Source organism: Fistularia commersonii, chromosome 12 (genome assembly GCF_037954325.1).
Source record: "Fistularia commersonii isolate RoL2024-O1a breed Wild chromosome 12, RoL_Fcom_v1.0, whole genome shotgun sequence".
In the NCBI taxonomy this organism is placed as follows: Eukaryota; Metazoa; Chordata; class Actinopteri; order Syngnathiformes; family Fistulariidae; genus Fistularia; species Fistularia commersonii.
The window spans coordinates 11,292,452-11,313,533 of record NC_141295.1 but is presented as its reverse complement, the minus strand read 5'-3'; the positions used below and the strand labels follow the sequence as shown (position 1 = coordinate 11,313,533).

General features: G+C 43.0%; 3 protein-coding genes across 4 annotated transcripts; 2 read left to right on the top strand and 1 right to left on the bottom strand.

Annotated features, from left to right (window-relative positions):
• Positions 1 to 939: 939 nt before the first annotated feature.
• Positions 940 to 2,900, bottom strand: hmox1b (heme oxygenase 1b). 2 transcript variants are annotated; one of them, XM_086157049.1, is made up of 6 exons: positions 2,809 to 2,900; positions 2,645 to 2,687; positions 2,213 to 2,324; positions 1,876 to 2,091; positions 1,505 to 1,774; positions 940 to 1,415 (listed from the first exon to the last, which is right to left on the bottom strand). In XM_086157049.1, the coding sequence occupies exons 2-6, from the start codon at positions 2,668 to 2,670 to the stop codon at positions 1,224 to 1,226; spliced, it is 816 nt and encodes a 271-aa protein (XP_086013175.1). In that variant the 5' UTR covers positions 2,671 to 2,687; positions 2,809 to 2,900; the 3' UTR covers positions 940 to 1,223. The 2 variants fall into 2 exon arrangements, with proteins under 2 accessions (XP_086013175.1, XP_086013176.1); XM_086157050.1 differs by having other exon boundaries at positions 2,645 to 2,693; positions 2,810 to 2,897.
• Positions 2,901 to 3,777: 877 nt separating this feature from the next.
• On the top strand, positions 3,778 to 10,784 carry hmgxb4b (HMG box domain containing 4b). The gene is given in 7 exon segments (XM_086156179.1): positions 3,778 to 3,782; positions 3,891 to 4,288; positions 5,313 to 5,383; positions 6,212 to 6,236; positions 6,515 to 6,606; positions 9,709 to 9,969; positions 10,301 to 10,784. Coding segments are annotated over 7 exon segments (1,035 nt in total). The 3' UTR covers positions 10,484 to 10,784.
• Positions 10,785 to 12,545: 1,761 nt separating this feature from the next.
• Positions 12,546 to 17,279, top strand: LOC147228808 (uncharacterized). The gene is made up of 8 exons (XM_086157046.1): positions 12,546 to 12,743; positions 13,461 to 13,795; positions 13,888 to 13,998; positions 14,187 to 14,309; positions 14,636 to 14,996; positions 15,079 to 15,138; positions 15,219 to 15,496; positions 15,593 to 17,279. Exons 1-8 carry the CDS (start codon positions 12,731 to 12,733, stop codon positions 17,093 to 17,095), a joined length of 2,784 nt encoding a protein of 927 aa, XP_086013172.1. The 5' UTR covers positions 12,546 to 12,730; the 3' UTR covers positions 17,096 to 17,279.
• Positions 17,280 to 21,082: the final 3,803 nt, after the last annotated feature.

Genomic DNA, 21,082 nt, shown 5'->3' with positions numbered 1-21,082 from the left:
GCTTCCCATTTTTAAGGGATAACATGCTATACTCTTTAAATGGCCCAAAAGCTTGAAGATTTGTCTTTCATATCAGGTGGATATATAGCAAAATAATCTTTGCTAACTTTCTGTTCATTTTGATTTCTTTATTTTCCGAATGATTTTATACTCCTTTTAAGATCATCTTCTGACATGGATGCTTCTAATTTGGGAAGCCGCAATATATCAGGGCTACATGATGTTTCTATGGTTAGCGCATCAGCCTCACAGCAAGAAGGTTTCCTGGTTCAATTGTTACGGGGGGGTCGAGTTTGCATATTCTCCGTCCGTCTGTTGGTTTTGTCTGGGTTCTCCAGATTCCTCCCACAGTCCAAGACATGCAGTTGATTCACTGGAGACTCTAAATTGCTTTCAATGTGAATGAGAGTTGATGGTTGTATGTCTCTATATGCAGCTGTGTGATCGACTGGTTTGGGGTGAACTGCCTCTCGACCAATGACAGCTTAGATAGGCTCCAGCTCACCTGATAAGGATAAGCATTCTAGATAATGACTATTGAAATAGATCAATGGATTGAATAATCAAAGGTAATAAATTGGTCATTAAATTAATTTGTACTAATAGTATTCTTTAGTATCAGCAATACAACATTTTTTAGCAGCCGTGCCCCTCTGACTCAGTCTAATGGCAGCGATAACATGATAACAGGCTCATTCAATGTCCCGATAACATCAGCAGTGGGTGGTGGTTGTCAGCAGCTGCGCAGCGCCAAAAACAGACTTTTCAACAAGGAGCGTTTTAGAACCCAGGGTCACATGAACACTGGGGATGTGGTCTGCAGCCAAAACATTAGCAGAAATATCACCCAGCTGGACCCTGAACATCAGCAGAGGGCATTCCCCCATCACAAGCAGTGAACAATTCTAAGAACATGATCTATGATTAGAAGTCATTATACAGTAATAAGTCCTTCAGCAATTTATTAAAAAGTGTGCATTTACAGTGTCATAACCTATACATTTTATAATACAATATTTTGTCAGGAACATTCAAGAAAATAAGGTTTGCTGACATTTCGACATATTTGCTCAAATATCGCGCTGTATTTATTAACTCTAAAATTGGCAGTGAAATCTTACAGTTTTACATATGATAACAATATTATACAGTTTATATAAAAACTATTTATACAGGAGGACTCAGACATGGACCAATTTGCCGATTCTTGTGTGATTCTTAAACTAGTACAAATAGACGCCCATGGTGACGGTAGCCAAAGCCAAGAAAAGCCCCGCCATCATTCTGACCAGCGGAGAGGAGCTGATCACGGTCCCGGGGATCCTGAACATGGCACTATCTGTTTTGGAGTTAACAGAACTGTTCTGCTGCTGCTTTTCAGAGATCCTCAACATCTCTGTTAATTCACCAAAGACCTGTTAAGAGGAAAAAACAACAGTCATCAATCGGCTGCTCGCGGGATCATCTTTGACCAGTCAGCTGCCCTATGAAAAGTTTGTCCTACCTGGATGTTTAACTCGAAAGCATTAACTGCCTCGTCCAACACCGCCTTCCTCTGTTCTTCCGTCAGCTCCAGCATGTTCATCCGGCTGCGGTAGAGCTGCTTGAACTTGTTGATGTTGGTGACGCCGGGGAAGACAAAGAATGACAGGCCCTCGTCCTGTAGATCCAGGCACTTCCTGGCCCATCTGATCAGGTACTGGCCTCCGGAGAGGTCGCCCAGGTAGCGGGTGTAGGAGTGGGAAACCAGCAATTCCGGGCTTTCGTCGCCAATCTGAATGCGGAGAAAGAGGATTAAGTTATGTAAATTCATCTGTCATTAACAATCACAGCTTTGCCACCATGACTGTGTAATTCATCATACGTGAAACATACCTGTCGGAGTCTGTGGCAGTATCTCCTGGTGGCGGCAGGAATGACAATCTTCTCTCTAAAGTCTTTGCCGAGGAGGAATTCCAGGTCTTTCCTGAGGGCCTCCAGCCTGGCCAGTTCAGCTGGGAAGTGAATGGGTGCGACTGCGGGATGGTCGCTGTTCTTGTCCAGCGCCTCTTCCATGGTCTTGTAAATCTCATAGAGTGAGCTCATGAGGAGCTGAGGACGAAAAGGAGAGCTGGAGTGAAGCGCCGGTTTGCGAATGCAAAAGTGGAATTTTGTACAATGAAGTAAAATGGGGGGGGGGGGGGGGTATTTGTGTGATACTCAGGTATATTACCTTGTACTGTGGCAGAGTGAGGACTCCCTTCTGGAAGCTCATCATCATTTCTGTGCTCTCTGACCTGACATGGCTGTCTTTGGTCGCAACTTTAATTTCTTCAGATAGGTCCCTGTGGGAGAAGGAGGATTGGGAATTTATTGCAGGCTCTATGACACGGAGTGCAAAAGCTGTAATTACTTTCTGACCAAACCTCGAAAGTTCATTCACACTTTATAAGCATGCTATTGTTCATTTATTACATAATACATCTGCTGGAAAACCTGCCAAGTTTCCTGCAGCAACTGATACTGACAGGTGAGATAAAGAGCATTCAAGTAAAAAAAAAAAAAAAGGGTTTTTTAAGGTCAAATGTAAACATAATATGGGTGGAAACTACAGAATAAGAATGAATTTGGAGACCAATAGGAAAACACTGCAAATCACTCTTACCCCCGAGTAACTGGTTCTGCAGCCATCCTGTCTGTCTCTGGTTCTGCACGGAAAAATCGAAGAAGGGATATTTTATAGGTAGTCCCTCTGCATGATCCTTTAGAGAATTCTGAATTTCATCATATAGTTCCAAGTCAGCCAGATTAATATTTGTTTTTACTCACCAGTCAGACTGTTGTCCTGTTTGCTCGGCAGTGTGTTCTTTGCCCGTTCTTTGAGTCTGAGAGTGTGTTCAGTGCATGCCCTGTGTGTCTGCATCACAGTGCTTTTATACACTCCTCCTCTGTGTCCTACTTCCCTCCCACCGACCGCATGAAAACAGGAAATCTGTGTGTCACCGAACCCCGGTCTAACATGATGCAGCAACTTCTGCTTGAAAGGAAGGGAGGGACTTGGAGTTAACATGATGCAGCGCTTTTAGGGAAGGCTGGGAACTGCTTCGTGGTAGACTGTGGGGCTTGTGAGTAAGGAAGTTTCGAAGTGAGTCACAGCTAAACATGATGGGGCAACTTTGGCAGTGTGAGGCAGGACCAGAGGAGGGGCAAACTATTCATGACTCAGTACATTCCAGAAGCCAGGATATTGGACATATTATGTAATGTCTTTTGTAATTTTTTTAATTGTCTCTCTATTTATATCTATACCCCTATTTATTGATACTGTAATTGCTGCGTTGCTTTGACAAAAGAACTTCCCTTATGGGGATCAATAAAGTACATCTTATCTTAATATTGAGAGATATGGTTGTGTTACTGTGCCAAACCAATACTCAAGTCAATATAAACCCAAGTAACCTTAATCAGTGCAATATAAGGTGTGTGCCGCGGACGATACAGGAACTGTCAACTCAAAAGACCGGGCAGAGAAGATTCTGCGGCTTTGGTAAACCTAAAGCTCTCTGTTTTGGTTTCCAAATGATAGAAAACTGGCGTAATTGAGTCAACTTTGGATCAGTAACTCTGTTCAAATGGCATTGTGTAAAGTAGCATTTGCAACTGGATTGTGTCTAGAATTTACCGACAACTCTTTCTCTTGTTTCTCCTTTAGAAAATTGTGTCATATGTGTCTTACGATATATCTACAAGCACACACGTGTATATTCAAATATATGTTTAAATGCAGCTGAGCTTTGCATGAGGTACACATAACAAGTCACAAGCTCAAAACTGATCAACAAGTTACAGTTTTGTTTTGCACTGTCTTTTGTGAGAAATTCATCCGTGACCTGACTTGATTTGACACTCAGCATCAACAAGTGTTAAGACAGGGTAAATTTCAAGGAGGTGATTCTTCTCATCGAGCATCTCATCGAACTGGAATGCACCAGAATTCAATGCAAATGTTTTTTTTTTATGATAATTATTGTTCTTTTGGGTTCGAGCATCATTTTCACAGGAAATTCAAACATGCAAATGTGCTATCAAGTATTTAGACCACAAACCATCAAAGCAACTATTTCGTTACTTTTTTCACATCCACCTGAATTAGTATTCAGCTGTCTTTCCACTGCGTTTTGGACCATTGCTGCAGGGATTTGCTCCGAATCGACTAACAGCAGCCAAGACGAGGGGCATGGAAGCTGGACTGCAAGGTCCGCTTCACATTCGGTGTTCCGGTTCTGGCCGATCAGAAAGGTGTTAAATGGTAATCTTGGTTAGACAGGTGTGCAGTGGGCAAGCCAAGTTTTGCTTTTTCACATCAAACTGATTTGTCAAGGATCCCTCTTAGTACACAACCACACATCTTGTCAAAAGTTATGTTACCCCCCCATGCTGGAATGGAATAACATAATTGATTAAAATGAATTAAAGATTCATGAAATCATCAATTTATCATCAGTTTGTGAAGTCTTATTGTGCTTTCTCAAGTTTGGCCTGCTTAAGGATATCTTCCATGCAGTTCGACATGACCAGGTATCTATTTGAAGGAGAGGCGCTCTCTGCTGGCCACTGGAAAGAAGGCACTCCTTTGCTTTGCATGCATTTTGTTCTACTAATTTTTGTGTTTTTTTTTTATTCCTTTACAACATAAACTGTGGCACAAGCTCACACAAAGGTCTGGAAAACGTTTTTCTCTTCTCTCTAAATCGAAATTTCAACTCATTGAAATATAAATACAAGTGGTACAATACAAAACAATACATAAATACAAGTTCATATGAATTACACTGTAAAACAACGAAAAATGGAAGAGCCTCTCCTCGGTCACTTTTGAGTATTTTATTCAAATCTAAAGAATACAGGAGCAAAATCAAATCAAGAAATAAAATAATGAATATCTGCTTGATGTGAAAGATACCCAAACAAACTAGGGGAAGTCGAGTGCATCTCAAAAATAAAAACAAGATGAAGTGTACAGCAAAAATCGCAGATAAATTACACGATTTTTTATCATAATATTTTTATTTAATGCTCCCCCCCCCCGCCCAATTCTGCAGATGGACGGGTAGAAGCTTCAGTAAGCAGCTGTTACTCCTCTCACTGGAAGTTAGTAAGCTTTTTATTTTTTGTATTTAATTTTTTTAAATCCGGGTGTTTGTGTGCTGTCTTCAATAGTAGTAGCTCCGTGATAAACTTTGAAACTTAGAAAAAAAACACAAACATATGTTTCATTTATTTTTATATCTCGGGTGTATTGTTCCACCGGACACCGTGTCCTAGCACGTAAGTGACGGACTTTGACCTTCACACCGGGCGGCACACAGACACCGCTTTCCTTTTTTTTCCAACCTACTTTCAGGTCAGCAATGTTTCCTAAATTTTTGACATCACGGTTAACACATTAAGTTTTCAGAGCGAGTTGAAAGTACTTGAGTAAATGATTAGTTAACGGGCCCTGAGCGCTATACTGTTAGCATGCGCGCTATGCTAGCTAAACACAGAGAACCCCTTAATTAAGACCGGAAGTGAAGCCCGGCTCAATATAAAGCAAGGTGGATTTTAGCCCTTTCACTTTTATTTGTATTTTTTAAACTCTCCCCCCCCTCTCTCGTTTGCCATAAATGCCAACTACGCTGCACTTACAGCTGGATCAAATAAAATCTATGTCCTGGTAAAGTCTAAAATATGTGCATTTTGCGTTGTCAGCAGATCGTGTAGAAAGAGGAAAGGTTGATACATTTGGATTTTGATCTTCATGGCTACTCAACTGGTTTATGGTTGCGATTGCAAATTATGCTTAGATTATGTGCCAGACAAAGCAGATAATAATCTCGGGTCACTGTAAGGTGTACAGTCAAACTTTGCAGTACATGCTACAAGAACACACACAAAAATGTTTGCTCAAAACATCTCATGCTTACAGTTTACAGAGCGCTTCACAGCATGTAATATTCAACTTGCTGAAATACTGAAATGAAGATTTGCTCGAAAGATAGGAGTAAATGTAGCATTTGTATTGGACAAGAAAACTATGAGCCATAATTTGTGAAATGCAGTGCATGCATTAAGTCAATAATTTGTCAGATTAGTTGTGTAATTTACTGACTCTTTGCTAAAGTAATGCCATTGTAAATGGTCAGGAACTGTAATATGTTATTTTAATTGTTGCTCTTTTACACACTTTCAGGGAATCATGGAGGGACAACTATATAGTAAGACATTCCTGCATACCCCTCGAAATGTACATACAGGAGGTTTGATAATGTCAAAGCTTTGTCTTTAAAGTGGCTGTAACAGTTCCACAGATTAATACTTTAAAACTAAATAAACAAGCCAAAAGTCTTGGAAACACAGACTTGTTAATACATGTGACATATTGCAGGTGGAGCAGAGCAGGTGGCTCTGCTTCACTGATTAATACTTTAAAACCAAACAAACAAGTCAACAGCCATGGAAACATGGACTTGTTAATACATGTGACCCATTGCAGGTGGAGCAGAGGCTTTACTTTGCCAGGAGGAGTCCCTCCTCCCTGACTGTTTGTCCCTAGGCCAACACGGAGAGAGAGGAGGAGGGGAAGAGGTGAGATAATGAGAGGAAAGTATATTTTGAGTATTGATATTAGGGATTTAAAGCTGCGCTAAATGTTTGACAAGTTTTCTTCTCCAACATTTGCACGATAAAGCAAGTTTCTGTTGTCAAACACTTAGACCTCCTCCTGTTTGCCCTGAAGTTACGGTCACATTTTGAAACTGAGATTTTGGGAAATATTTGTGCAACATAGGAAGACATTTATTTATCCCAGAAAATTAAAATGAACTCTCATGTGTCAACCAATCTGATTTTAGAATTCATTTACATTTTTGAGTTAAAAGAAAGCATTGTTTTTGATTCAACATGGAAGGATTTACCTGCTAATTGTAACACAGTTGAAGCTGATTTCGACAAATGTAACTAAGCAAAGAAAATCTTGTGCTCTTAAAAACTAAAAGCTCTAGAAAAGGAAATGTTCTTGAATATCCGTTTTGGTATCACTTTTTATGTCAGTTACTAGAACTTCAGGTTTTCCAAAAAAAAAAAAAAAAGGAAATCATAAGCAAGTAGTTCACTTAAAGCATATATTTTGCCAACTAGAGGGCAGCATTGACCAGGTCATTGAGACAATGTTTTCTACAATATTTTCATGGATTTTTCAACTTCTTCTTCTTCTCCTTTTGGCTTTTCCCTTCAGGGGTCGCCACAGCGAATCAGCCATCTCCATCTGATCCTATTCTCTGTATGCTCCTCTCTCACACCAACTACCTTCATGTCCTCTCTTACTATGTCCATAAATCTTCTCTTTGGTCTTCCTCTAGACCCCCTGCCTGGCAGCTCCAATTCAAGCATCCATCAACCAATATATTCACTATCCCTCCTCTGTACAAGGCCAAACCATCTCAGTCTGGCTTCTCTAACCTTCCCTTCAAAACATCTAACGTGCTGTTCCTCTGATAGACTTATTCCTGATCCTATCCATCCTGGTCACTCCCAAAGAGAACCTTAGCATTTTCATCTCTGCGACCTCTAGCTCTGCCCGCTGTCTTTTCATCATTGTTACTGTTTCTAGGCCATACAGCATTGCTAGTCTCCGCACTGTCTTGTACACCTTTCCTTTCATTCTGGCTAATAGTCTTGTATTGCATAGTACCCCTGACACTTTTCTCCACCCATTCCAATTTGCTTGAACCCATCTCTTCACTTCTTTTCCATACTCTCTGCTGCTCTGCAAGTACCTGAAATCCTCCAACGTCTTGATCTCAACTCCCTGTAGCCTCACCGTTCCACTGGGCTTCCTCTCATTCTCACACCTACTCTGTCTTGCGGCGACCAACCTTCATTCCTTTCCTTTCCAGAGCATACTTCCACCTCTCTAGATTTTCCTCAACCTGTTCTTTGCTCTCACTACAGATCACAATGTCATCTGCAAACATCATGGTTTATGGAGATACCTGTCTAACCTCATCTGTCAGCCTGTCCATCACCACTGCAAACAAGAAGGGGCTCAGAACTGATCCCTGATGTAGCCCCACCTCCACCTTGAACTTCTCTGTTACCCCTACAGCATACCGGACCACCGTCTCACAGCTAGCGTATATGTCCTGCATGAGTCTAACATACTTCTCTGCTACTCCAGACTTCCTCATGCAATACCAGAGTTCCTCTCTTGGCACCATGTCATATGCTTTTTCTAGGTCTACAGAAAAACAATGCAACTCCCTGTGGCCTTCTCTGTAATTCTCTATTAGCAGTCTCAAAGCAAATACTGCATCTGTAGTACTCTTTCTAGGCATGAAGCCATACTGCTGTTCACAACTGCTGACTTCTGCTCTCAGTGTAGTTTCTACTACTCTTTCCCATAACTTCATTGCATGGCTCATCAACTTTATCCCTCTGCAGTTGCCACAATTCTGCATGTCCCCCTTATTCTTAAAAAGGGATATTATTACACTTCTTCTCCATTCCTCAGGCATCTTCAAACACTCTAAGATCCTGTTGAATAATCTAGCCAGAAAATCTACCGCTACCTCCACAGGTATATCATCAGGACCAACTGCCTTTCCACTCACTTCCCTCTCTGTCCTTAATCACCTGGACCTGCTGTACATCCTGTACATTTTTATCACTCTGTTTAGATGATTCTCTCCCTCCTTACTGTCCCAACTGAGCATACAAGTCATCGTACGCCCTTTGTTTTGCCTTTGCTACCTCTATACCTTCCGCTGCATCTCCCTGTACTCTGGTCTGTTCCTTCAGCCCCCTCAGTGTCCTGCTTCTTCTTTGCTAACCGCTTTCTCTGTAAATACTCCTGCACGTCCTAATTCCACCACCAAGTCTTCTTACCCACTTTCCTTTCAGATGATACACCAAGTACTCTCCTACCTGTCTCCCTGATAACATTACCTGTAGTTGTCCAATCATCTGAAAGCTCTCCCTGGCCACCTAGAGCCACATCCCACCTGCGGGGAATAGTCACTGACATCACTGAGCATCACACCTTCAATTTCCAGTTTCAGACTCATAAGTCTATCTGACATTCTTTTCACCTCTGGAACATTCCTAAAAAAAACTTCTCCTTCAAGATAACTCCTACTCCATTTCTTTTCCTGTCAGTACCATGATAGAACAACTTAAAGCCTGTTCCTAAGATTCTAGCCTTACTACCTTTCCACCTGGTCTCCTGGACACACAGTATATCCACCTTCCTTCTCTGCATCATGTCAACCAACTTTCTACCTTTTCCTGTCATAGTCCCAATATTCAAAGTGCCTACTCTCAGTCCCAGACACTTCCCTTTCCTCTTCTCTCTCTGCTTCAGAACACACCTTCCTCCTCTCCTTCTTCAACCCACAGTTGCCCAATTTCCACTTGGTACCCTGTAGGTCATCGGTACCAATGGCGGTCGTTGTTAACCCAGGCGTCGACCGATCTAGAATGAGATTATTAGATGTCGTTTGCATGTTTGGTTTTGGAAAAAGTTTTACGCCAGATCCCCTTCCTGACGCAATCCTCTCCATTTATCCGGGCTCGGGACCAGCTCAGAGAGACACTGGCCTGTGCCCTCCCGAGGCTGGCTCAAGGAGACATGAGCCCATGCTGCACTGAGGCTGCATTTTCACAGACTTTTAACTATTCTCCTATATTCAGGCAAACCTGAGCTCTGTTTGGGAGTCCTGGCTCTGTTGCGATGATCTGCACACCACACAAGTATTCTACAGTCCTTGCACCTTCGCACCCATTCCCAGTTTTGAATCAGCCACCGCTCGAACAATGGACTCCACTCTGCATACCATGGCGTCTGACATCAGTCCTGCATCCAGGCGCCAGTATCCTGTCCGTGCTGCTGCTCATCTACACCTGCTAGGGGAGTCCCTTTCCTTGATTGGGCACCATCTTCAGGAGACAGACGTGAGTAGATCCAGGTAGAAGAACATCTAGTTATCTCCTCGTGCTACTTAAAAAGCAATGTGGAAATGACATGAGTGACTTCTTATGTCTTTAACTTGAGAAATCAAGTACCTAACTTCTTAGGTTATAGGTTTTTGATGAAGTACTGGGAAAGAATGATCTAAGCTATAAGTATTATCGTGGAAAGTCATAACACAGACATACATTCACAAGAATTTGTTTGTCCGTGTTTCAGTTTCAAGGATTCATAGTCTCCTCTGTATTCTCTCTACAAACTGACCTGTGGATGAAGTTTAATTCCACTGCTCAACCTCCCTGTGTGTCTTTGCAGAAGTTGGTGTGTGTGTCTCAAAGCTTGATTCTGCTCTTGGATTCCCTGCTCTGTGCACTGGCCCCTCTCATGTGTCTCACCTCACAGATCCCGGAGCTGCAGAGCTGCACAGAGCACTTGCTGGCAAGTGATAGACAGAGCAAGTGTTACACAACATTGGTACACACTCACACTTCTATTTGACTGACTCTCTTTATCTTCGTCTTTCAAAAGCCTTCTGCCCTGGAAAACATTGCATACATGATGCCGGGATTATGAAAAGCTTTGCTGGCTGCACAAGTCAAAAGTCTGATTTGCTGATTGACACTAATTTGCACATTATAATGATGATTTGTATGATTTTTGCTATTAGAAAAACACTGTTTCAAACACTGCAAATATTTTTGTTTTAATTTTGAACATTTATGTTTAATATAATATTTCATTGGAATTTTTTATGTTCTTTAGTTAAAAGATGTGCTCCAAGAGATTTTTTTGGATGAGACACTGCATGCTAAAATAAAGCATCAATTTAAATCATTTTTGTCTAATTTGAGCATGCCTACAGTGGCCAAAACCACCTTTCCCTGTCTGTGCATTGCCTGAAAATTAGGTGTTTAAAAAAAAATACCTGGAGCAGCTGTCCTGAGCAGAGATCATTTTTTAACAGATCCCCTTCTATTTTGGCTGAGGCTGGAGCTGACTTTTTAGTTTATGCAAATTATATTACAAGCACAGACAGACACACACACACACACACACACACACACACACACACACACACACACACAGGCTTCTCCATACTTACAGATCACCTTATATTTATACAGTATCAAAACTTGATTCATTAAGAGATGTTCTTCAATGAATATTTTTTTTCTAACATCCACCCAGGGAGGATTTGTAACAGTAGTATCTAGGAGCTGGTATCTAGTAGAAATAGACAAATACTGCCAATTTTTGAGGGAGATGGTAGCTGTTCGTATCTGTATTTGATAACACATGCAATTGCTTATCTTCTTTGGAAGAATTGATGGTCATCATTTTTCCTTAAAACACATTTTGTACACTAGGTATTTATAATCTATATATGAAGATTTCCATCTTGTTTTTAAATTTAGTTTGTTTTGAGATTTTGGGGGTAAATGGGGGGGGGCAGAGATGTGTGGCTGGCTGTTTTGTGATTTAACATGCCACAATTTATATTTTCCACAAGGGTGTATTGATTTGCAACTGATCAGCTCCTTCAAGGCACTCCTATCTCCCTCCTGTTAAATCTCTCCCACGTCAGGGAAGCGTGCAGATAGTGATGTCACAGGTGCACTTGTCACTTTGGATCAGAGTGAGAAGAGGCTGCGCTGCCAAGTAAGGTTTCACATACAATGAGTTTTTCTTGAATTTTTTGCAGGGTTAGAGGTGTACGTTAAGAAACAACAAACACACCCGGGAAATATAAAAAGAGATTACATGAAATCAAGGTAAAATCAGGTGCAAAAGGCCATTTTGAAGAAATCTTCATCTCGCGAGATAAACTGCACAAGGGCTGACATTGTTTAAAGCCCAAACATGGCTTAACTAAGAGATGTAGGTGACCTTGAGTCTTTAATTAGCAGTGGTTTGACTCAGACCTACCTTCACTCAGAATCCTCTGTTCCAGTCATCAAAATAAACCCTTTTAAGGTAATTTTGAAGAGCCTCTGTCACCTCATGTGTTTTGCATATCTGGATTTGTTAGAGAATTACATCAGCAGTAAAATATTCAGGCTGGAACATCATATTCTTCCTGTATGCTGTAACTATGGAAATTCACTTTAAAACAGGGAAACCTGTTTCATTTTAAAATATGTATTATTATTTTTTTTGGTTGTGTAATGTGTATACAGGTATATCAAGACACCAGCTCCATAACCATAGCGATATAAGATATCTCTATGATATATAAGATATCTCTGTGATTATGAAAAGTCATGAAAACACAGCAGCACAAAAATCCAGAGCAACACATTCTAACGATCTGTGCTGTAAATACCAATAACAATTTTAGATGACTTTAGATTGCTTATTAAGTACAACAACAAAAAGTTGTTTAAAAAAATTGCCTCTTAAATGTACATTTTATCCATAACTTTTCGCATTTTATGGGTGTGGTAGGTGAAATTAAAAGGAGAATGGTTCATATGTGCCCCAGAACACCTGCTCCACCCCATGGAGGAATGCTTCACAGCCCGCATACAAAGGAACCTGTTACGCACTCCAAAATACTAATAAGTGCGGTCATGCACATGTCTTCAAACCCGGAGTGGAACTCCCTGATATCTTTGCTGCTTTGACAGCTTTTATTAGACTGCTTGGAATCAACATGTTCTGAAGCTGTTGAGACCAGAGAGGGTTTTCAGTGCCAACGTTTCTGAGGGCACTACGAGGAAACAACCACACAAACGCATAATTTTAATGACTTCTATGGGTAAGTACATTTTCTCATGCAGTGGAAAGTGCACTGATTTGCTAAGCTTGATCAAAGCGGCAGTAACTTTTGTATTCTTTATGATGTTTCTGTGAGCTTACGTTGCTTATTGTGTTTACGTCTTCATAAATAGCTGTCAGTTTAATGTCAACTTTAAACGATAACAGGAGAGTCGTCTACCGTCTAATTTTACACTTATGGTATTTAATGCCTCATATAAGGGTAATATCGCAGCTGAATGCTTGGAGGCATTGTGAAGTGCCGTGCTATCGGTATGACACAACGCAGCACTTATTGTGGTGTTTCTTTTTCTTATTGAATTTGGCATTTATGGACAAATGCGTAGTGTGAAAGTTCACACTTTCAGAATGCAGACAGACGGGATCGGCAAGGTGTGGTGTAGCTCAACATCAGGGGGACGAAGTGAGAAATGTCAACAGTTCCATTGAAATCACACGTCTAAATCATTATTATCACAATGCCAAAGCAATTAGGAACAGCGTTAATAATTAAGTGAAAGTCAACGGTCCTTTGTAACAATCACAATTCAACAATTTAGACAGAATTAGTTCCTTCTAGCCCAGAGGTGTGAACTTGTGCACAATCCACCAATTCTGACCAAGTCTGTATTTTAAGTTTCCCTTTTGTTAAAGCTCTTAATATGCTTCATATCTTATTGAATAACACTTATATTATGTTTGACCCCTTTTTTTCCAGCTATGAGCGAACTATCAGGAGACATGAGTAACGGGTTCTCGCTCCCGGAACTGAAGCTGGTTCTGCTGGGGAACATCGGATGCGGGAAAACATCGTCCGCAGACACCATCCTGAGCCAGCTCTCCCCAGTTTCTCAGAGCGCCGCCAGGAGCTGCCAGCTCCGACAGGGCGTCATCGACGGCAGGAAGGTGACCCTGGTGGAGGCTCCCAGGTGGTACTGGAATGGCAGCAACATGGAAGAAAGTGTCAGGAGAGAGACGCAGCGAGTCACGACTCTACTAGCGCCCAGTCTACACGCTGTTCTGCTGCTGGTGCCTGTTGGACAATTCACAGAGGTGGGTTGTGACACCTCTGTGTGTTGAGGTTGCATAATCTGGTTTAATAGTTGTGACAATACTTGGGAATGAAAAAAAATTTCATTTTCTAGATGGAGGCCCAGGTACCCTCAGAATTACAAGAGCTTTTTGGGGGGAACGTGCTGGATCACACCCTGGTGCTGCTGACCTGTGGAGATTATTTGATGGGATTGACAGCCGAGGTACCGCCAAACTCCTCCCTAGGTGTATTCGGATTGAAAAATAATAATCTGTCTGTGGATCGTATTGCAATTGCCATGTTTACATGAGGATGCCTGTTTCCTGACGTGCTGCTGCAAAAATAAAATTTTACATTTTCGAATATTTTACATTGACTTTTTGTACAACTACCCTCTTGTGTTCTCAATAGGAATACTTGCAGAAAGAGCATCCAGGGCTGAGGAGGCTTATTGAGCGTTGCGGGGGCCGTTACCATGCCATAAATAATCGCCGGCGACAGGACAGGGAACAGGTCTACGAGCTACTCAAGAAGGTGAGGCAACAAATATTTGTGATGGGTAAATATGGGATTCAGAAAGTGAATTCCATTTTGGTACCTTTGACTTAAGATCATCTATTATTAGTATAGAAACAAAAGATTGTTTTGAAAAAAAATTTACATTTCTTAAATTGGAACTGTACATTTTATCCATGAGTTTCAACATTATATGGGAGCGGTAGGGGAAATTAAATTTTGACATGGTTCACAGGGAGCACCAACACACAAAGTGGTTTTAAAGTAGTTGTTTGACGACAAACAGGTACTTAAACTGCTAAAGTGAGACTTACTGACGATGGGATCGTTTATGTTTGCAACAGGTGGATATCCTGGTGCAGGAGAACGGGATGTACAGCATTAAAACGCCCCAGGAGGCTGAGTTGGAAAAACGAGTGAACGAAAGAAAGCGGGAACTCATGGAGTGTTTTCGAGCTCAAAAAGAAGAAAGAAGACAAGCCTCTTCCAAGACACAGGTGGAACTGTCGGTGGAAGTGGAGGGGGAGGAGGCGCGTTGCATCGACAGAGCACCGGAAACGGAAGCAGATGCGGTGACGGAGGGGCAGGACGCAAGTCCAGTCTCACAAGTGCTCAGTTCAGTTCCATTGCCAGAGCAACAGATAAATTCAGATAAAAGTGAAGATGCGCAGGGGAAGTTGATCCCAAGATTCAGACTGAGCCCAGGTAAAATGTGGTGTTTAGAAATAAAGAGAAAATTAAAGGACTGAAAATGCAGGTATCATCCTTCCTGCTTCTCCCTCCACAGACGGAGCCATACTTTCCCAGATGTCTGAGGAGAAGCTGGCCCAAAAAATCGTCACCACCCGTGAGTTGCAATAAAACTTATTTTGTTGCTGAGAAGATTCGTTGTCATCATCGTATTAAAGTCCAGCTTCAACCTTTCAGATCACCACAGCTTTGAGAATAGATCCCCCGTGGGCTCCCCTGAGGTCTCTTTTAGCTCACCCATCTCGTCGTTCTCTCTACCGACCACCGCCTCCTCTTCTCTAACATCCTCCCGATCCCCCGAGCTGCGTCTGGTCTTACTCGGGCGATCGGGAGCGGGAAAGAGCACGGTTGGCAACGCCATCTTGGGCCACGACGGGTTTGCGTCGTGGCCGGACAGCCTCACGGCCATCACACAGGAGTGTGAAAAGAAGAAGGCGCTTGTGGCAGGAAGAACAGTCAGTGCTTTAAGACATTTCCAAATGCGTGCGTTTCGTCACTCTCACTTTGCAGCATCATCATCATCTGTGTCTTCGTCTCACCCCGTCCTGCAGGTAGCGGTGGTGGACACCCCGGACTGGTTCAACTCAGAACGCTCCCCCGATGAGGTACGAGCTCAGATCTCCTCATGCGTGGCGTTGTCGAGCCCCGGGCCGCACGCTTTCCTCCTGTGCGTTCCCACCGACCAGCCGGCGAAGATGGAGTTACGGGGCCTGTGTGCCCTCGAGTCTGTTTTCGGCACGGATGCCGTTCGGAAACACACCCTGGTCGTCTTCACGTACGTCGATCAGCTGATGGAGAGTGGGAAAGTGGAGAATGACGATGTGGAGTCCTACATTGCCGGCCGCTCCTCGGACCTGCTAAAGCTGGTGGAGAGATGTGGAGACAGGTATCACGTGATGGAATATGAAGATGAGGAGACCGTGGCAGAGCTGCTGGAAAAGGTGGAGCAAACCGTGAAGGAGGCCGGAGTACAATATTATTCCAGTCCCGCTTTCCAGGAAGCAGAAAACCGAGTGAGGCAGAGGCAGGTTGAGATAAAAAGGGAAAGGAGGAGTCAAAAACTACAAGAACCAGCCAAACCTCTTGGTCCCAACCGGCAGGGACTCTATCCCAGCATGCAGACGGTGGCTGAGGCGGAGGAGGAAGTGCAAGACAGTGACAGTGAGGAAACGAGGGACGAGGCAGAGATAAGTGTAAGCAACGTGGACATCGAGAGCCTTCCTCCCGTCACATTCTCCAGCCCGTCCTTTTCGCTTCTCCACTCCATGCAGGAGAGGATGCAGTCTGGTGCCAAGATGCTGCCTAAACTTTTGGCGAGTAGCTCTGAGTGGTTGGGAGAAGGAGCGAAGAGCATAATGAGTCACCCAGTTTTGGGATCACTTGGCAAGAAAGCTCAAAATGTCCCAGCAACGGCGAGCGGAAGTGAAGAGAGCGGATCAACGCAAGCGATGGGTAAAGATCGGCAGCTCGTGGCAGAGGATGGCGCTGCGGTCAGTTCTGGAATCAAGACAGCAGCGGCTCCCGTGTGGGAAAAAGTGGGTTCCGGGGCCCGATTTGTCGCCGACCGCTCCAGGGTCATCGGCGCTGGGATCGGCGCTGGGGCAAAGAACGTGGCGCAGAGCCCCATGTGGGGGAAAGTAGGAACCGGGGCCAAAAGCGGGGCGAAACTGATCGCCGAAAGTTCAATGCAGGTCGGAGCAGGAATCGGCGCCGGTGCAAAGAAGGTGGCGCAGAGTCCAGTGTGGGAGAAAGTTGGCTCCGGTGCCAAAACGGGAGCCAAGATGGTCGCCGACAGCCCCGTATGGCAGAAACTGGGGGAAAAAGCAAAAGAGGTGCCCAAGGTGGTCATCGGAGGCGCTGTCCTGGGTTTGGTCCTCGGTGTGTTCTTGGGAGGCATGATTGGTGGAGCCATTGGGGCCGGGGCCGGAGCTGCGGTTTCTGATGTGGCCAGGAGGAAATTTGTCCAGAGAGGGCAAACAGATAGTGCACACAGCGTTGAGCAGAATGTGCAGAGAGCGGTGACCAGCCCGGGGAAAGTCCTTAAAAATGAATGAATACGGTCAAGTCAGATAAAATACCAGGAATGAAACCACATCTAATGCAAAGAATAATTTTGAAATTATGTCATTCCCCCATATCCATCCTAGCTGTTATTTATGTTGGAATTTAAATAATCACATTTCGCAGTCATTTTTTTTCCTCTATGCCAAGTCTCAATAAAGGACAATTTATTGTAAATATGAGTTTTCGTCATCTCTTTTAGGGGAGGCCCGGCCTCACCTGACATCATTGAAAGAAAAAAATGTAAAATGAAAAAAAAATTAAATGGCTAGATGTATTCAGTGATTTCTGCTACAAAGTTATTTTCCACTCAACTTTACCATTTTTAGTTTCTTTTTTTTTTAATAAATTGCTGAAAAAAAAAATCACATTAACCGTTCCAATATGAAGAAGAGACATGCGGTGACACAACAACCAGCTGAGCCCACTATGGATTGCGCAATGATTATGCCAACTGTGCTGCATGCTATGCACTGAGACCATAGTGCCATCTCTGTCACTATTAAAAAAACGTTTTTAATATATGAACTACATTTCCATAGTTTAGCTGATGTGTATAATGTTTGTGTCAACAACTGTAACGTGTTTATTGTAATCATAAAACGACTGCGAAGAGACATTAAGTGAGGCACGCAGTGACGGTGCCTCATGCTAGGTGCACCGCTGATCCCAGGGATCCTTCTTACTACTCGGATACAGAATAGTAGAATTAGCAATAGCAAGCTACAGTAAACAGTTAGCAAGTCAAGTGCAGCCATCCAGTTATTTTTTTTCCCGATCTCACCGGGCTGGTACGGTGAGGGATGAATGTAAATCTCCTGGGCAGCTTCTCAACTTTTTGTCCCAGAAGGATCTCGTTCAAACTGTTCCTGAGGCGACAAAGTTGCTCCGGCCGGTGGTCACCGTTCCGGCTACAACAGCATCGGCGGATCGCTCATTCTCGGCATCGAAAAGACTCAAACATACAGTCCAAACGGGACCGATCAAGGACGACTGTTTTCACTGGCAGTGATTTCCATTGATACAGAAAGACTTTTAAAATTGAAAAAAGATAAGGAAGACTTCTACAAGCAAGTTGACGATGCTTTTCTGCAGACGGAGCGGCGCATGGACTTCATTTATAAGTAAAGGTAAGAGATAATAACGCGTTTTTTTAATATTGTAATTTTCCTATGCTACAGTTTGTAAATGCAAAGAATGCTGATATGATATTTTAAACAAAACACGTTAACTGCTGCCAATAAAATGGTGAAAAAGCTACTCTGTAGGGTTCATATGTTTGTAAATCTGACTGTGATGACGTCAGTGCCTCATCAGCCATGAACCTCACCGCAGGTCACTGTGTCAGACTAAAACAGTCACTGTTTTAGTTTCAGAATAGTCTTCTGAGACTAAAACAGTGAACATTTCAGCTCCTTGTATTTTTTTGAGAGACCTGTCAGAGGAGAGTGGGGGTGGGAGGGTTCAAGTTTTATCTCTGAGTCCCAGCCCAGCCGGTGTCTCCCTGCTTGGCCTCCTGTGACTGAGGGAGAGCAGGTTCACACCCCGGCTGTGTCAGCTTCCAAATGTCCTCCTTACATCACTGTAAAAAAAAAAAAAAAAAAAAAAAAAGTTGAAGTGAACCACTTCCCTGAATTTTGGAATTTGGTGAAGATTATGTCCGCCACTGTCTTTTTAAAAATTACATTCCCGTTTGCGCCCCCCCCCCCCTTTTTCCCCAGGCTGTCAAGTGATGATGGAGTGATGGGGCAAAGTCACCATTCACTTTTTTCAGTAAATTGCATGTTTTCCCCCAAGGCTGCTGTTTCTGATGGAAAAACAAGCCTAAAAACAAGCCTGGTTTTTATTAGCTAAGGAAAACGCTTCCTTGTACTTCTCACCCTCTTAAGCTCCCATTCGGTCCTGAATATTCTTGCCGGTTTGTTTTTTTTTGGTACAGTTCCTCATTTTTGTTGCGTAATTAACAAGCAGTTTGAGTCAGTTGAGAGGTAGATGGATAGATTAGATGGGTTGTAACTTCTCATAGCAGCCAGTCATATTTACATTTCTGCAATAGCATAGCCTAAAATAAATAGAATAGTATCAGCTTGGGAATGTGTGTATTTATATGTGTGTGTGTGTGTGTGTGTGTGTGTGTATACATAAAGGAATTAACTGTAAATTTTGAAATCTATGTATGAAGCATGTTTTGACACAACCGGTTCCAATGCAGTACAGTTGCACTAACTGTACCTTAAATGTACTGTTTGCTTTTTGCTTTTATTGTCTAAAATTAAACTGGAATGCACAGTAGGATCAATACACTTGCGGAATTTAACGTTAGGAACAGCAGTCCGAAAGCTCAAGCAAACCTTCTGCAGTTGTTGAAACTTCTTAAATCATCAAACTTCCTTCTTTTTCAGGATTCAAGCAACAACGTCAGATTGATTGATTTCTGCCACTATTTTGCGACCCTGTATTGAAGTCAGTTAGTTTCGAAATATAATTTCCATTTCAAAGATAAATATGTTACACTAAATCGAATTGAACCTACTTTTCAACAGGATGATTTCAAGGTATTTAAAACCCAAAGAAACAGAATGAATGGAAAAACTGATCACACAAAGTACATAAACCAATTATATTTGCTTATGTTTGCATTGAAGTATACAAGTAGTTTATAGTGTGCGACTAAATAATATATATTGACTTCAGTAGTTGTTACAAAGAAGCTTATTTGATGCCGACGGCTTCAAGAGTCTGGCGATTTTCAGCTTGGGTTCCTTAGAAACTGCCTGAATTATTCTCTGAAGTAACTCCCTGTAAACAAACCGAGACAAAAAGGACGACTGAGGCTGGCAGCTTTGGCATGTGTAAACAGAGATTACGGATTCATCCCCGGTGGCACCTTTACAACTGTAATTCCCCCGAGCTTCTCCCGCGTAAACCGCGACACACAGGTGTATGTTTGTACGTACAAGCTACCATTGGCTAATATCTCTAAGTTTGGCACATCGTGATAAACAGGTCACGGTTTTTCTAAATGTGCCAAACAATATTATGCGTTGTGAAAAAAGGCTGCACTGCAAAAACCTGGCGAGCGATTTTCTGTGATTCCAGCCTCGGTGTGTAATCCTCGTTGCGGTTTCAGAGAGAGGTGTGGAGGGAACGGGCCATCCTGGCGCGGCGTGGCGGCCAGAGGCAGCTGGCGCGACGTTACGAAAGCTTCCTGTGGTGTGGTCCTGAAACTGGGTGTAGATGTGGTGGGGAAAGAGGGGGGGGGGGGTCCCAGAACATCCTGAGGCTGATTTTCTTTCTGTTTTTACGCCTCTTCCTCACCCCATACCGTTGGCACCCCAAACGACCCACCACCCCAACACACACACACACACACGCGCAACGTCCGACCAGCTTCCAGGAAGCTTGTTGGCCATCGATGAGACTAACTGTACATGCTTCCTGGCTGCTTGATAAAGGCGAACACGCACGCAGCGAAAACACCGTTAAAGCTGAATCGCCAGCGCCCCTTCTCCCACTTTGCGTGCACCCCTTCCCCCCCCCATCCATTTCCCACCCAGGACCCGTCCAACGCTCCCCCACCGCAGCGAATCCCACCTCTAACCGCTTCCCACTTCCTCCCTACCCTTCTTTTCACACCCCGCCTCGCACCTACAGATGTTGCTGTTACATAAATCTTAGCTGGTTCCTTAACCACTTCCACAATAGCGCCAAACACTTACACTCACACACACACACGCACACACAGACAAAAGGCATATTACCGTGGCTGTTACACACGCTCACCTCCTTTACCCCCTCTTTGTATTGCTCCTTCCTTACGTAAACTTTATACCCTGGCAAAATTATGGCCTTTTGTGTTTTTTTTTTTTTTTTGTTTAGTTTTTTTCCATTTTTAAAATAGAAAATCCAGTGCTTTCTTGTGAGCTTTTTAATTTTTTCTTTTTCACATTAGATATTCCCTCTCTGCGTTTGCTATCCGG

What these genes read in the sequence shown, in the direction of transcription:
- LOC147228808 (XM_086157046.1), top strand. An exon ending in TCTACGAGCTACTCAAGAAG is followed by an intron (nt 14,310 to 14,635) that starts GTGAGGCAACAA and finishes TGTTTGCAACAG; the next exon opens with GTGGATATCCTGGTGCAGGA. An exon ending in CCAAAAAATCGTCACCACCC is followed by an intron (nt 15,139 to 15,218) that starts GTGAGTTGCAAT and finishes TCAACCTTTCAG; the next exon opens with ATCACCACAGCTTTGAGAAT.
- hmox1b (XM_086157049.1), bottom strand. Translation starts at nt 2,670, where the DNA reads ATGGCTGCAGAACCAGTTACTCGGGG. An exon ending in TCACTCTGCCACAGTACAAG is followed by an intron (nt 2,092 to 2,212) that starts GTAATATACCTG and finishes TTTCGTCCTCAG; the next exon opens with CTCCTCATGAGCTCACTCTA. An exon ending in CTTTCGAGTTAAACATCCAG is followed by an intron (nt 1,416 to 1,504) that starts GTAGGACAAACT and finishes TCCTCTTAACAG; the next exon opens with GTCTTTGGTGAATTAACAGA.